The sequence below is a fragment of the Sprattus sprattus genome, assembly GCF_963457725.1.
Source record: "Sprattus sprattus genome assembly, chromosome: 13".
Taxonomy (NCBI): domain Eukaryota; kingdom Metazoa; phylum Chordata; class Actinopteri; order Clupeiformes; family Clupeidae; genus Sprattus; species Sprattus sprattus.
In genome coordinates, this window is record NC_137911.1 from 30701838 (window position 1) to 30716837 (window position 15000).

Sequence of the window (15000 nt, forward strand, 5' to 3'; positions counted from 1 at the left end):
AGAGCGCCTTAACTGAATACAGTACACCACATTAACCATGACTACTTGCCATACGGTCAAATCTCATCCCTTGGCTGGTGTCAGCAACTTAAACACAGCGCTGTACCCACTATGTCATCACTGTTCCTAACCATGCAGAACTCTTTCATTTCCTAGTTTCACACTGAGACAATCGAGTTCAACTTGTATGAATATGACCGCTGTCCTGTTATCAGCTGCGTATGATCAGAGGTTCAGCTCCCAGGTGTTCCACTTGTCTACAAAACGTTCAAACGCTATTCAATGCTAATGATGTTTGCGGTTATCCAACATTTGCATAAATAGCCAACTTCTCCTCTTTTAGTTCCCTGTTCCTTATCTCTGACGCAAAGCAGATCATGGTTAACGCTACGGTTAACACAGGGGTTGAGGTTGAAGTCTGACTGATCTGTACACACACACAGGACACACACACACACACACACACACACAGGACACACACCAGTGCTTTGTTTATGGCAGCAGAACTCTTTGCACAGGGTTAGGGTTAGGGTTAGCCAGAGATCCAGACTATCTACTGATGTTCACACCCTTTCTGACCATGTGTTTTGTTTTTCTCCTTTTTTGATATTTTCCACCGTATTTCCACTGCTGCCTATATTCCCTTTCAGATTGCATACTGCACCTTTAATATTGCATACTGCACCTTTAATATTGCATTCTGCACCTTTAATATTGCATTCTGCACCTTTAATATTGCATTCTGCACCTTTAATATTGCATTCTGCACCTTTGATATTGCATTCTGCAGCTTTGATATTGCATTCTGCAGCTTTGATATTGCATTCTGCACCTTTAATATTGCATTCTGCACCTTTAATATTGCATTCTGCACCTTTGATATTGCATTCTGCACCTTTAATATTGCATTCTGCACCTTTAATATTGCATTCTGCACCTTTAATATTGCATTCTGCACCTTTAATATTGCATTCTGCAGCTTTGATATTGCATTCTGCAGCTTTGATATTGCATTCTGCAGCTTTGATATTGCATTCTGCAGCTTTGATATTGCATTCTGCAGCTTTGATATTGCATTCTGCAGCTTTGATATTGCGTAATGCAGCTTTGATATTGCATTCTGCAGCTTTGATATTGCATTCTGCAGCTTTGATATTGCATTCTGCAGCTTTGATATTGCATTCTGCAGCTTTGATATTGCATAATGTAGCTTTAATATTGCATAATGTAGCTTTAGTATTGTGTAATGCAGCATTGATATTGGGCCACCTATATAGTATGATAGGGGAAGCATGAATTATTAGAAGATAGCTGAAAATGATGGGTTTGTTGGTAAAACTGGATGCTTCCTTAAATTATTTGTGACTATTGTGATTCCTGGACCCCTTTCATATTTTCTGTTACCTTCTTGCCAAATGAAAATATTTATAAAAAAAAAAAAGCTTTAACGCGCTTTTAATGCACCTTTAATATTGCATAATGCACCTTTAATATTGCAGCTTTACGCTCTGCTGGACTGGAGTGTGTGGGGATGTGTGGGGATGTGAGGGTTCAGGGTTCAGGGGTCATCTATGTAGTAGATGGAGAGTGCGGGGATGTGAGAGTTCAGGGTTCAGGGGTCACCTATGTAGTAGATGGAGAGTGCGGGGATGTGAGAGGTCAGGGTTCAGGGTTCAGGGGTCACCTATGTAGTAGATGGAGAGTGCTGAGCGTGCGGGATGTGTGGGGATGTGAGGGTTCAGGGTTCAGGGGTCACCTATGTAGTAGATGGAGAGTGAGGGGATGTGAGGGTTCAGGGGTCACCTATGTAGTAGATGGAGAGTGCTGAGAGTGCGGGGATGTGAGGGTTCAGGGGTCGGGGCTCACCTATGTAGTAGATGGAGAGTGCTGAGCGTGCGGGGATGTGAGGGGTCAGGGTTCAGGGTTCAGGGGTCGGGGGTCACCTATGTAGTAGATGGAGAGTGCGGGGATGTGAGGGGATGTGAGAGGTCAAGGGTCGGGGCTCACCTATGTAGTAGATGGAGAGTGCGGGGATGTGAGGGGATGTGAGAGGTCAAGGGTCGGGGTTCAGGGTTCAGGGGTCGGAGCTCACCTATGTAGTAGATGGAGCCGTTGTTGCAGCCCAGCAGCAGGAAGGAGCCGGCCGTGTCACAGCTGGTGATGGGCACCACGTCCTGCACCTGCAACATGCACAGAGGTCACAGGGTCAAAGGTCACTCAGGGGTCACGCAGGGGTCAGAGCCCTTCCCACAGGTCACCTGTGTCTGCAGCTCAGAGATGATCATTGGGCGTAGCGTGTTTGTTGTTAGTCTGCTCTGGACATGGCTACTGCCCAGAGTGATTTAAAACTACTCCACTTGTAAGACATTCTTAAAACATTCTTCCTATAACTGAAATTAACAGCATTTTGTACGATTTCATTAACTGAAGAATTAATGAATTCACTTCACATTAGATCACATTTGGCCTCACAGTTTTATATGTGGAAAGCACAAAGTGGAGACTAGACTAGGCTAGACTAGACTTCAATTTAAACAGCACCTCCATTCTTAATGTATTTGAGTGTATTTTAATCCAAGACTATACCTAATCCCCACAGATGGTTCAGACCCACTAATCTAAAGGTGGGGATAGACCGAGTCCTCTGATTGGTGGAGCAGACCCACTAATCTAAATGTGGGGGTAAACTGAGTCCTCTGATTGGTGGAGAGGCTTGGGGACACACCTGCCAGTGTTGAGTGACAGCGTTCCACACCCCGACCTTCCCCGTGTGACTGGTGGCCACCAGCTGACTCCCGATGAAGAAGAGAGAGTCCACCGGTACCCCAAGACTGAACACGCCTGCACCCCAACACACACACAACACATATTACACACAGCTACTGAACACACAACACACAGATTACACACAGCTACTGAACACACAACACACAGATTACACACAGCTACTGAACACACAACACACAGATTACACACAGCTACTGAACACGCCTACACAGATTACAAACAGCTACAGTCTACTGATACCCTGAGACTGAACACACTGCACCCTAAAACACACACATGACACAACGACACACAGACACCTACACACCGAACACCTATTTCATTCCCGTTGCCTCCATCCTGGATGCTCCACAGACACAGACACAGACACAGACACAGACACACACACACACACAGACACACAGACACACACACACACCTATTTCATTCCCGTTGCCTCCATCCTGGATGCTCCACAGGATGATGCTGCTCTCAGAGGCGGCCGCCACCATCTTGTCTTTGTCGCCATGGGGACCACCTACCACCTTAGCGTTCAAAGCCACGCGCTCGATTGGCAAGTCCAGGTAGGGGCTAGAGAACACCTGCTGCCAACCTGACGACTCCTTGATCCTAGACACACACACACACACACACACACACACACACGCACGCACACACACATACATACATACACACGCACGCGCAATCATACACACACACGCACACAGAAACAAATTTAGGAAAGCAGACACAAACATAAAAAAGATATAGCTAAATACACATCAAACAGATATAAACAGATACACAAAAACGCTCATGCATATATAGAAACATACACACACACACACACAAGAAAAAGTAGGAAAACGTATACATTCAACAGATATAAACAGATACACAAAAGCACACAGGCATATATACACACACTTACATATTTATTTATCTCTTTTCTAATGCATCAGACGTAGAAACTAAACAGGAGTTAACAAACCTGTAACAAATGACGAAATGTGCATAGGCAACAACGATCCAGTTATGGTGGCCAGCCACGATCAGAACCTTCCTCGGATCCACAGGACACCCTGAGGAGGTACAGCGTCAGCACACACACACAGACCGTCGGCTTGGTCATTCACAGACACACACAGACCGTGTGCTTGATCATTCACAAACACACTCAGACCGTGTGATTGATCATTCACAAACACACACTCAGACCGTGTGCTTGATCATTCACACACACACTCAGACCGTGTGCTTGGTCATTCACACACACACTCAGACCGTGTGCTTGGTCATTCATAAACACACTCAAACCGTGTGCTTGATCATTCACACACACACACTCAGACCGTCGGTTTGGTCATTTACACACACACTCAGACCGTTGGTTTAGTCATTCATAAACACACACAGACCTTCGGCTTGGTCATTCACACACACACTCAGACCGTGTGCTTGGTCATTCACAAACACACACACAGACCGTCTGCTTGATCATTCTCAAACACACTCAGACCGTGTGCTTGGTCATTCGCAAACACACACACAGACCGTCTGCTTGATAATTCTCAAACACACACAGACCGTTGGCTCGGTCATTTTCCTACATGTACATGCTGATGATCCCTATAAATCTATTGGACGAGACTATAAACATGATTCGGCACAAACTGAAAGGTTATGTCTAATAATGAATCATTCTGTACACTGTATGAACATTGCTTCTGTTTTTGTCCATTTCCAGTCTAAGTTCATCAGTCTAAACATTTGTCCCGGAAATGCACCACATCTATTCTGATGACTAACAGAAATTGCCATTAAGATGATATCAAGTACTCTGACCGGTTGTTATTTGATTTAGTCCACTCTGATTGGCTGTTCTTTCCATTCTCTCATTTCTCATTGGCTGCTGCATTAGATGGTCTCATCTCTGACCGGTTGTTATTTGATTTAGTCCACTCTGATTGGCTGTTCTTTCCATTCTCTCATTTCTCATTGGCTGCTGCATTAGATGGTCTCATCTCTGCCCTCACATGACTGGGGTAATGCAGCCCTGCAGGCCTCACAAAGAGGACATCTCTGTTCCACAGAAAGGCCTTTCACAGATCACACTCACACACACGCACACGCACACACACACACACACACACACACACACACACACACACACACACACTCAGTCACACATATACACTCAGTCACTCACACACAAACACTCAGTCACACACACACACACACTCAGCCACACACACACACTCAGTCACACACACACACACTCAGTCACACACACACACACACTCAGTCACACACACACACACACTCGTCCATTCACATTCTCACACACACACACACACACACACACACACACACTCAGTCACACACACACACACTCATCCATTCATTCACACACACAGAGAGAAACACTCCCCTCTCACCCCCTCCCTTCTCTTTTCCCACAATCCCTTGCTGCTGCTGCTGCTTGTCTAACAACTCCAAATGCCTCATGCCGTAGTCATGTCTTCTCTCTGATAGCCACATGTTATTTTCTGAGGTAACAATCTAAAACCATGAGCACAATAACACCACTATCTGATAGCCACATGTTATTTTCTGAGGTGAGTGACAGTCCAAAACGATGATGCCACTCTCTGATAGCAGCATGCTAGTGACCCTACCCATCAGCATAATGGCACTCTGTGCTGCAGTATGCAGCAAGCAGCCTGATGCCTTCCAGCAGGAACCAGCCCCAAAAGGCTCAGACACATTCTCCACCTGTCTCACCCTACACATGAAACCTGTCTGCCTGTCTCACCCTCAAGATGAAACCTGTCTGCCTGTCACCATCAGCCTAAATGCCAATACAACAGTGCAGTAGAGAAAGAAAAAAACTATGGAAAGGAAACTATGCAGTGCAACTATGTCTATGTCTCTATCTCTCTCTCATTCTCCCCCTCTCCCTCTCCCTCTATATCTCTCTATCTTTCTCTCTCTCTATCATTTTCTCTCTCTCTCTCTCTCCCTCTCCCTCTCCCTCTTCATCTCTCTCTCTCTCACCTAGCCTGTCTCTGTCTGTCTATCTCTCTCTCTCTCTCTCCCCCTCCCCCCCCCCCTCTCCCTCTCATTCCTTATCTCTCTCTCTCCCCTCTCTCTCTCTCTCTCTCTCTCTCTCTCTCTCTCTCTCTCTCTCTCTCTCTCTCTCTCTCTCACCTAGTCGCTGGGGTGCGTCTGCTCCTGAGGGTCCAGGCAGGCCTGTGTGTCTGCACGGTCTGGGGGGCCCCCCTCCCTCGGCCCCCCCAGGTCCCGGTCGCTCCTCAGGGGCCACAGCAGCTGCTGCTGCTGGTGCTGCTACTGCTACTGGTGGTGGTGCTGCACTGCTGCTCTTACGCGGCACAACTGCTGCAGAGACAGAGAGGGGAGACACCAGACGCTACTCAACAGCTGCTGACAGGTAGTGAGTGTGTGTGTGTGTGTGTGTGTGTGTGGGTGTGCTCACAAGATAAAACAGACTGGAACAGGTGCAAGTGTGTGGTGACAGCACAGAACAGACTGTGACAGATGTGTGTGTGTGCTCGTAACAATAAATGGACTTGGAGTGTGTGTGTGTGTGTGTGTGTGTGTGTGTGTGTTTGTGTGTGTGTGTGTGTGTGTGTGTGTTTGTTAGTGTATGTGCGTGCTCATTAGAATGGGACAGGTGTCTCTGCTTACTTAGGAATGTTGAGCGCCTGTGTTAGTCATCAATTCAAGCTCTTGTTGGTTAAGATCATGTCCTAATTATCTGAGAGAAGATCCCCTGCCCGTCACACACACACACACACACACACACACACACACACACACACACACACACACACACACAAGATCATTTCCTAATTATATGAGAGAAGATCCCCTGCACCTTACCTGGAGGCGGCAGGTATCCATGGAACAGCACACTACCACACGACGACCGCTCCAGCTCCTCACACAGCAACAGTCGCCGCACTGCACCATGGCAACAAGAAAACAACATCAACAAACCACAGGTGATCAAAAGCTTGAAAGGGTGAAAAACAAGTCATCCTTCAAACCTCCCGCTAAATGTAACCTGCGTTGTGCAGGCAAGAACAGTCCCACAATCCCATGGGTGCTAGCGTCTGTCGCTAGGACGCCTCTTAAGGAGGCTAAACCCATGGGTGCTAGCGTCTGTCGCTAGGACGCTTCTTAAGGAGGCTAAACCCATGGGTGCTAGCGTCTGTGGCTAGGACGTCTCTTAAGGAGGCTAAACCCATGGGTGCTAGCGTCTGTCGCTAGGACGCCTCTTAAGGAGGCTAAACCCATGGGTGCTAGCGTCTGGCGTTAGGACGTCTCTTAAGGAGGCTAAACCCATGGGTGCTAGCGTCTGTCGCTGGGACGCTCTTAAGGAGGCTTAACCCATGGGTGCCAGCGTCTGTCGCTAGGACGCCTCTTAAGGAGGCTAAACCCATGGGTGCTAGCGTCTGTCGCTAGGACGCCTCTTAAGGAGGCTAAACCCATGGGTGCTAGCGTCTGTCGCTAGGACGCCTCTTAAGGAGGCTAAACCCATGGGTGCTAGCGTCTGTCGCTGGTACGTCTCTGAAGGTGTCGGGGAAGTGAGGTTTACTTAATGAACAGCACTGCACCCTCTGGCTACACACACACACACACACACGCACACACACACACACACACACACACACACACACACTGGACAGCCAAAGGACCATGAGGAGCAATTTGCTGAATTCGACAAAATGTGAGTTGGTTAAGAATTGCGGACTTCCCCTTTAAGAACACAGTGACATTAGCTTAAACAGCATCTCCTTTGCATGAGTGCCAGAGTGCTTCAGCTAGTGGATGGTCATATTTGATTAGAGGGATCACATGATGACTGCAGTGGGGTTGAGTGAGATCTCCAGAGGAGCCCTTACACACACACACACACACACACACACACACGGAATGGTCTGCAGTGAGGCTGAGTGAGATCTTAGAGCCCTTACCTAATGGGGTTATCCCATAAAACTCGGCCTCGTGCCGCAGGATGTTTATATTCACACCCCTATGAGAGAAAAACAAGAGCTGGACTCAGTTACCCTGAAGTGAATGTAAAACACACACACACACACACTTTTTCTGTTCCTCTGTATCTGTGATAAAACTTTAAGAAATAAAGTGTAAAAAAGGAAAAAACACACACATACACTGATCCCACATAAGACAAGCTCATATGAACATGTAAGAGTGGTTACCGTACCGCAGGTCTAGTTCCTTAGTCCGAAGAAAGTTCAGAATTGGTGCAAACGCTGTTGGGTCCCTGTCTATGAATATCTGAAAGAGAGAACACCATAACTGATGCTGATCGTGTGTGTGTGTGTGTGTGTGTGTGTGTGTGTGTGTGTGTGTGTGTGTGTGTGTAACTGATGCTGATCGTGTGTGTGTGTGTGTGTGTGTGTGTGTGTGTGTGTGTGTGTGTGTGTGTGTGTGTGTGTGTGTGTGTGTGTGTGTGTGTGTGTGTGTGTGTGTGTGTGTGTGTGTGTGTGTGTAACTGATCGGGCAAACGTATGAGGACGTGTGCACACAGTAAATACGTTTATGGATCAGTGATCAGGTTGCCATGAGCCAGTTGGATCTCCAGTTTGGATCAATACTTACAGCTCCAGTCTCATCCCTCAGAGTGGAGATTCTCCCACTGAGCAAGCTGCAACAACACACAACACACACCTCAGAACACAGAACACACACCTCAGAACACACAACACACACCTCAGAACACAGAACACACACCTCAGAACACAGCCCACAGAACACAGCCCACAGAACACAGAATACAGCCCTCAGAACACAGAATACAGCCCTCAGTTAGAGAGAGAGAGAGAGAGAGCACAACAACACAGAACACACACCTCAGTTAGTGTGAGAGAGCGAGAGAGAGAGAGGAAGAGAGAGAGCTGCAACAACACAGAACACACACCTCAGTTAGTGAGAGGTCAGTGTGAGAGCGAGAGAGACAGAGACAGACAGACAGACAGACAGACAGAGCACAATAGGACAGAACATAAGTATATGCCCGGATGTGGAAGTTTAGGACGTGCTCTGCTAGACTCTGCTAGTCTTCATAGTAAGAGGGGCTTGATGGGAGATCACTAGGATGTGCTCTGCTAGCCTCTGCTAGTCTTCATAGGAAGAGGGGCTTGATGGGAGAGCATTAGGACGTGCTCTGCTAGACTCTGCTAGTCTTCATAGTAAGAGGGGGTTGATGGGAGAGCAGGGGACTAAACATATGGCAGTGAGTGAAGGTCTCGTGCCACAGGATGGGAGAGCTTAAGGCATACTCTGCAAACATGCCACAGTACAGAGAAACAAACACAGAGACACTTTCGTGTTAATGACAACTTTAAAATGTAAACAGTGGTAACAGTTCCTGTGTGTGTGTGTGTGTGTGTGTGTGTGTGTGTGTCGTGTGTGTGTGTGTGTGTGTGTGTGTGTGTGTGTGTGTGTGTGTGTGTGTGTGTGTGTGTGTGAAAAGGATTTTACCTTGAAAAGAAAGAGTCTGGAATCCACATAAGGGTCTGCCTGGAGGTACTGAACCTGGAGACAACAGAAGGGTGTAAGATATGGTGCAGGATGAGTGTGTAAGAGATCACGGCGCGAGTGAGTGTGTGTGTGTGTGTGTGTGTGTGTGTGTGTGTGAGTGTGTGTGAGTGTGTGTGTGTGTGTGTGTGTGTGTGTGTGCGATATAATTGTGAACTCCAGTTTGTCCAGACACAGCTGTTTCTTTCTTCACCCAGGTCGATCATGAGGGGTTTTACTCCTCTCCTCCTTCCTGTCCACTTCATCCATGCTCCATGCAGGATACACTACTCTGGCTAACCACACCAATGTGTGTGTGTGTGTGTGTGTGTGTGTGTGTGTGTGTGTGTGTTTGATCCATGCAGGATACACTATTCTGGCTTACCACACCAATGTGTGTGTGTGTGTGTGTGTGTTTGATCCATGCAGGATACACTATTCTGGCTTACCACACCAAAGCTTTTAGGACTTAACAATGTTATGGTCGTTGATGACATAAACATCCATCAAGGACGTATCATTCCAGTGATGCAATACATCCATCAAAGGGGGATCAGTGGAGTGATGCAATACAAATGTGGTCTCCTCCGTCCCCTTCTGGTTTAACACCCTCTATTTGCGTGGTGTAGTATGTCAACATTTCTTCCGCGGTCATTTAAATGACAGCGCATGGGATAGATATACAGACAGATCCCACATGTTAATGGTGGTCATGGTTACTGCGATATCGGCACAGAGCAGTATCCTGTCTCTGCGGTCGTTCAGAGTAAAAGGACAGTCATCTGACACGGCTAATGTTACAGCAGAGACGAACAGCATCTTATCGTTTACCAGCGCTGTATTGTCAACTTAGTGTGTGCAGCATTAGGCCTAGCCTACCTCGTTCGTGTCATCATTTTACTCTGTATTGGCTTCTCCATTGCTAGGTAATTGTATTTGCCATGTCTACTTGGCATCAAGAGGGCGCTAAACTGTAAATATCCGATATCGATTAATTTGCCCAAGGGGAAGAGTCAACATAGCCTAACTTTATAAACATGTAAAAAGCGGATGTATGTTGATTATATTATGAACACAGCTGACCCAGTGAAAGTATTTTGCATGTTGAGATTCCTGAGTTTATTGAAAGAAACATTTGACAGCGTCTACTGGCTAGCCTACTGCTGCTCGAAAGCTAGCTCTGTTGAGTCCAGAGTTAAATCCGCATTTGTCGCTAATCCTCCATATTTTGACGCATTTGTGATTAAACTGATTGAATAATACCAAGCTGTTGTTTGCAGCCAAACACGACTTTGAGTAGCCTAGGTTAGAGTTCGTGAGGAATCTGTCAGGAATTGCACGGTAAGTTAGATCAATAACAAAACCACGTGCTGCTGACAGAAAATGTCAAATCTTTGGGTTATTGGTGTTATGCAAATTCCTTCAACTACAAACAGTCCTAAATTCCAAGTGTTTCAACAACATAGGTGACTGGTAATCCTGCAACAAATGGCAACTTGTTTTCCCTACACGGGACAGGGACTCTGTGGGCTACACTCCCGATAGAGACAGCACCACCGATCCAATTCTCTTACGGATCTGTACAATGTCAGGGCCTGTGTCCATCGTGTGGTCAAGGACTTCCATACGCAAGGATAACGTAGGTTAGCAACCAGCTTCATTAGACTATAAGAAAACACGAGAAATGCGCATAATACTTGCCTCGTTCCGCCGACGTTGAGTTGAATAATGTCGCCCATCCCGGGCGTAACACTGTTGCAAACCCCTGCCATGCTGCTTATCTCGTCATTGACGGTTGCTGTCGATTCTGTCAATTTGTGTCCAGTTTGTTTACGTATCAAGCTTCTCGGACGTTACTCGAATTTTTCTTCACGACCCACCGCCCCCATGAAAACACTACGCCTCACTCCTCCTTCGAAACGGCGGGATATGAGTACGGAGCTCGTAAACACAGTCTCGTCATGTCTGAAATTGGTCACTATTTATGTTTCATAAAGACTGGTTAAACGTGGGCGACTGAAGATCTTGAGAAGCCCCCTTCTTCGCTTGGCGGTGGGGTGGAGGCTGCCTGCTGGCTGGGCTAGCCTGGTGGTGAGCAGCGATGCTAAGGTCTGGCTGAGCAGCAGCCAATCCGACAACGTCATTCCTTTCTCGTGGCTGCAGCCCCGCCTTGCATTTTGGGTAGGCGAGACGGCATTCGCGTCTACCCTCTGCGGAATCCAACCGGGCAGTCGTCTTAATCCGAGAGTAACAGTATGGTGATTCATTGTACACAATGGCATACGATTTACCGGAGGAGATTAAGCAATTGGCCACTGTTGCCTAAGAGAACAAAGAAATAGTGTTCTTCCAGTTAGCCTATAATTTACACACTGTTTTGATTCAGATACAAATGTCATAAATATCTTGTGTCTGCAGTATGTCTGTTTACGCCTATGTTGCAGGCTACATGTTTTAAAAGCTATTTAATCTGTGAACTGTTTGACAGTCAATTAAACAGGTTACCTTTGAAGTGTTCTAATGTCAGACTATTGTGATCCTCCCTCTCTTCAACTTAATCTCTTCAACGTTTATATTTGGATTTGAACAATGAATTGTCGCTTTATGGATGCCTAGTACTGTATATTGTACCACTTGATGATATATGTTAAATTATTATAAATCACTCTGGTATGACCAACAATACCCAGCAGGTCAGAGTGAACCAGACATTATCTAAAGTTTAAAGTCATCAACACAGCATATCACTACAACGATGTGTGAGTTGAGTCTGTTTGCAGTGTATACATATGACTGTACAAGCTGTTATCCTAGCGCTTTCATTGTTACATTCTGTGATGATAATGTCCTCTTGAGACTTATGGATGCGGCCACTGACATTTCTGGCTATAGTTTGGAAGTTAAGAAGTTTGTTCAATGTTGTGATGATGACCATCATCTCACTCTTTTTCCCCTCTCTCCCTTCTTCTCTCTCATACTTGGGTGTACTGCCTCCAACACCGTTTCTACTGCCCAGGCTCATACTTGGGTGCATCTGGGGGATTGTGTGTGTGTGTGTGTGTGTGTACTGACTGACTGTAATGTGATTAGGAATGTCCGTAAATTCTGTACGCACTATGATCCAACAGTGACTCTACTTCTTTGGAAGACACAGGGTTACATTTAAATTGGCTCTACATTATAGTTCCTATGTTTGCTAATTTTCTTATTATTTTGTGTTGATTTTTTCTAAAAGTATATGTTTATCTCTCTATATGTATTGTTTCAAACCTCCGTCTTTTTAAATTTTTCTCAGCCTTCCCTTGTCTTGTCCTGGTTTATATTTCTCCATATGAAAAGTGAAAGGCCAGATTGAGCTCTTGATGTTGATGTTGGTTCAGACGCTTTACTGTGTGTGTGTGTGTGTGTGTGTGTGTGTGTGTGTGTGTGTGAGAAAGTGAAAGGCCAGATTGAGCTCTTGATGTTGATGTTGGTTCAGACGCTTTACTGTAGTGGTGTCAGTGATGACCAGGCCCAGCTGTCCACAGCCTGAGTACTGCTTTACCTTCTGGCTAACACACACACACACACACACACACACACACACACACACACACACACACACACACACACACACACACACACACACACCGACACACACACACACACACACACCACACACACACACACACACACACACACACACACACACTCACAGATGGTTACCTAACATTCCAGACCCACACATACCAAACCCTAACCCTGACACCCCAACCCCAAAGAGCTGAACCCCAAAGTCGGGGGGTGGGGTGGGGTGGGGTGTTGGTCTGACAGCTGGTGATGACATCTGGACCTGATCCAGATCCTGAGCGGATCCACGTGAGGTCTGGGCCAGAACTGTCTCCGAGTCGGTCCCGTCAGAACGGAGGTCTGCAGCTTGAGCTCATTCAGTCAGAGTTGATATCTCAGTGTGTGTGTGTGTGTGTGTGTGTGTGTGTGTGTGTGTGTGTGTGTGTGTGTGTGTGTGTGTGTGTGTGTGTGTGTGTGTGTGTGTGTGTGTGTGTGTGTGTGTGTTTCAGTCAGAGCTGATATCTCAGTGTGTGTGTGTGTGTGTGTGTGTGTGTGTGTGTGTGTGTGTGTGTGTGTGTGTGTGTGTGTGTGTGTGTGTGTGTGTGTGTGTGTGTGTGTGTGTGTGTGTGTGTTCAGTCAGAGTTGATATCTCAGCGTAGAGACACGGAGAGACATCTGAGAGGCACTCTGCTTTTAAAGGGGACACTCGAAAAGACAGCCGCTGTTTCATAACAATATCCTCCGGGCTTCAGAACTAAAAGCATCGCTCATGCACCACAGGAAATGGATGTTTGAGAGGATACTGCCCCCGCAATGAATAATTGCTAAATCTTTACATTAGTACAATGACGTTAAGTAGACTTCAATTCAATTCAATTCCATTTAATTCAATAAAGCAGATTTGTACAACAGGCCATCTTCTTTACTCATTCAATCACGTTTGTTCCATTCTATACAGTTTGGACCACTTACATATTTTGTCTAAATATATGTTTGTTGTCTAAAATCTATTATGCTACATTTTCAATGATCGATCTACAATATTTAGCCTCACCACTATTCAGCGGTTATTGTTTATTTTACTTACCACGAGAAAATAATAATAATTCAGCAGGCCATGTTGTGTATCAACATCACCACCAGAGGGCGTCTATGTACCATCCTGCCCGGGATATGTTAGCGATGCTGCTGAGATCGTTGAGTTTCCCAGGCTGCTCTCGGTAGCTGTGTGTGTTCTTCACAGTTGCTCAAGAGTCGGTGCTGCGTGCTGGTGTGTGTTCAAAACAGCTGTTCGAGGAGTGTATCTGTGGAAAGTGGGGGAACAGATGATCCTGTTTTTTTTCTTTGTAAGAGCGAGCTGTCATTGATGATGATGTCTCACTCTGACTCATGTGTCAGTAAACCACAGTGATGGTAAAGAGCTATTCCCAGTGGATGGAGTGTGTGTGTGTGTGTGTGTGTGTGTGTGTGTGTGTGTGTGTGTGTGTGTGTGTGTGTTTAAACCACAGTGATGGTAAAGAGCTATTCCCAGTGGGTGGAGTGTGAGGAAGAGAGTAATGGGAGATATGTTGGCTAGTTAATCAATACTACAAGCGCACAGTCTTTCTAACATCACCAGTCTTTCTCTCTCTTTCTATTCCTATCTGTTTGTGTGTGTGTGTGTGTGTGTGTGTGTGTGTGTGTGTCTAGGACTAGTGATATAATAACCTCTCTGACAGGAACCACCCTACCCATTGATACTGACAGTAAAAGTAAGTGTAAGTCCACAGTCCCTACCGCCATAAATACACACACACTCACACACACACACTCACACACACACACACACACTCACACACACACACTCACACACACACACACACACTCACAGGACAATGCAGGCGCCAGATATGGCACCTACCAAACCAATACAAACTGGCGCGTGCACACACACACACACACACAGACACACACACACACACTCAGACACGCACACACAGTGAGATGCGCACACACACACACACACACACACACACACACACACACACACCACCACTATACCACCCACACTCTCCATGTGGTGAAGACATCAGTGGGTGGATCTGCGAGGCTGAACAGCAGATCACGGCTTCATCT

The 15000-nt window shown here is 46.3% G+C and overlaps 1 protein-coding gene across 1 annotated transcript in view; it reads right to left on the reverse strand.

Annotated features, from left to right (window-relative positions):
• kctd3 (potassium channel tetramerization domain containing 3) overlaps window positions 1-11108 on the reverse strand; it is a gene marked incomplete at its 5' end in the record, with an annotated part of 19070 nt that extends 7962 nt beyond the window's left edge. The window contains 11 exons of the mRNA XM_080850001.1: window positions 2093-2180; window positions 2726-2841; window positions 3206-3396; window positions 3758-3848; window positions 5977-6165; window positions 6670-6750; window positions 7767-7825; window positions 8021-8094; window positions 8419-8464; window positions 9301-9354; window positions 11038-11108. Of these exons, the coding sequence (XP_080706127.1) occupies window positions 2093-2180; window positions 2726-2841; window positions 3206-3396; window positions 3758-3848; window positions 5977-6165; window positions 6670-6750; window positions 7767-7825; window positions 8021-8094; window positions 8419-8464; window positions 9301-9354; window positions 11038-11108 (1060 nt within the window). The remainder of the gene's footprint in view (window positions 1-2092; window positions 2181-2725; window positions 2842-3205; window positions 3397-3757; window positions 3849-5976; window positions 6166-6669; window positions 6751-7766; window positions 7826-8020; window positions 8095-8418; window positions 8465-9300; window positions 9355-11037) is intronic.
• Window positions 11109-15000: the final 3892 nt, after the last annotated feature.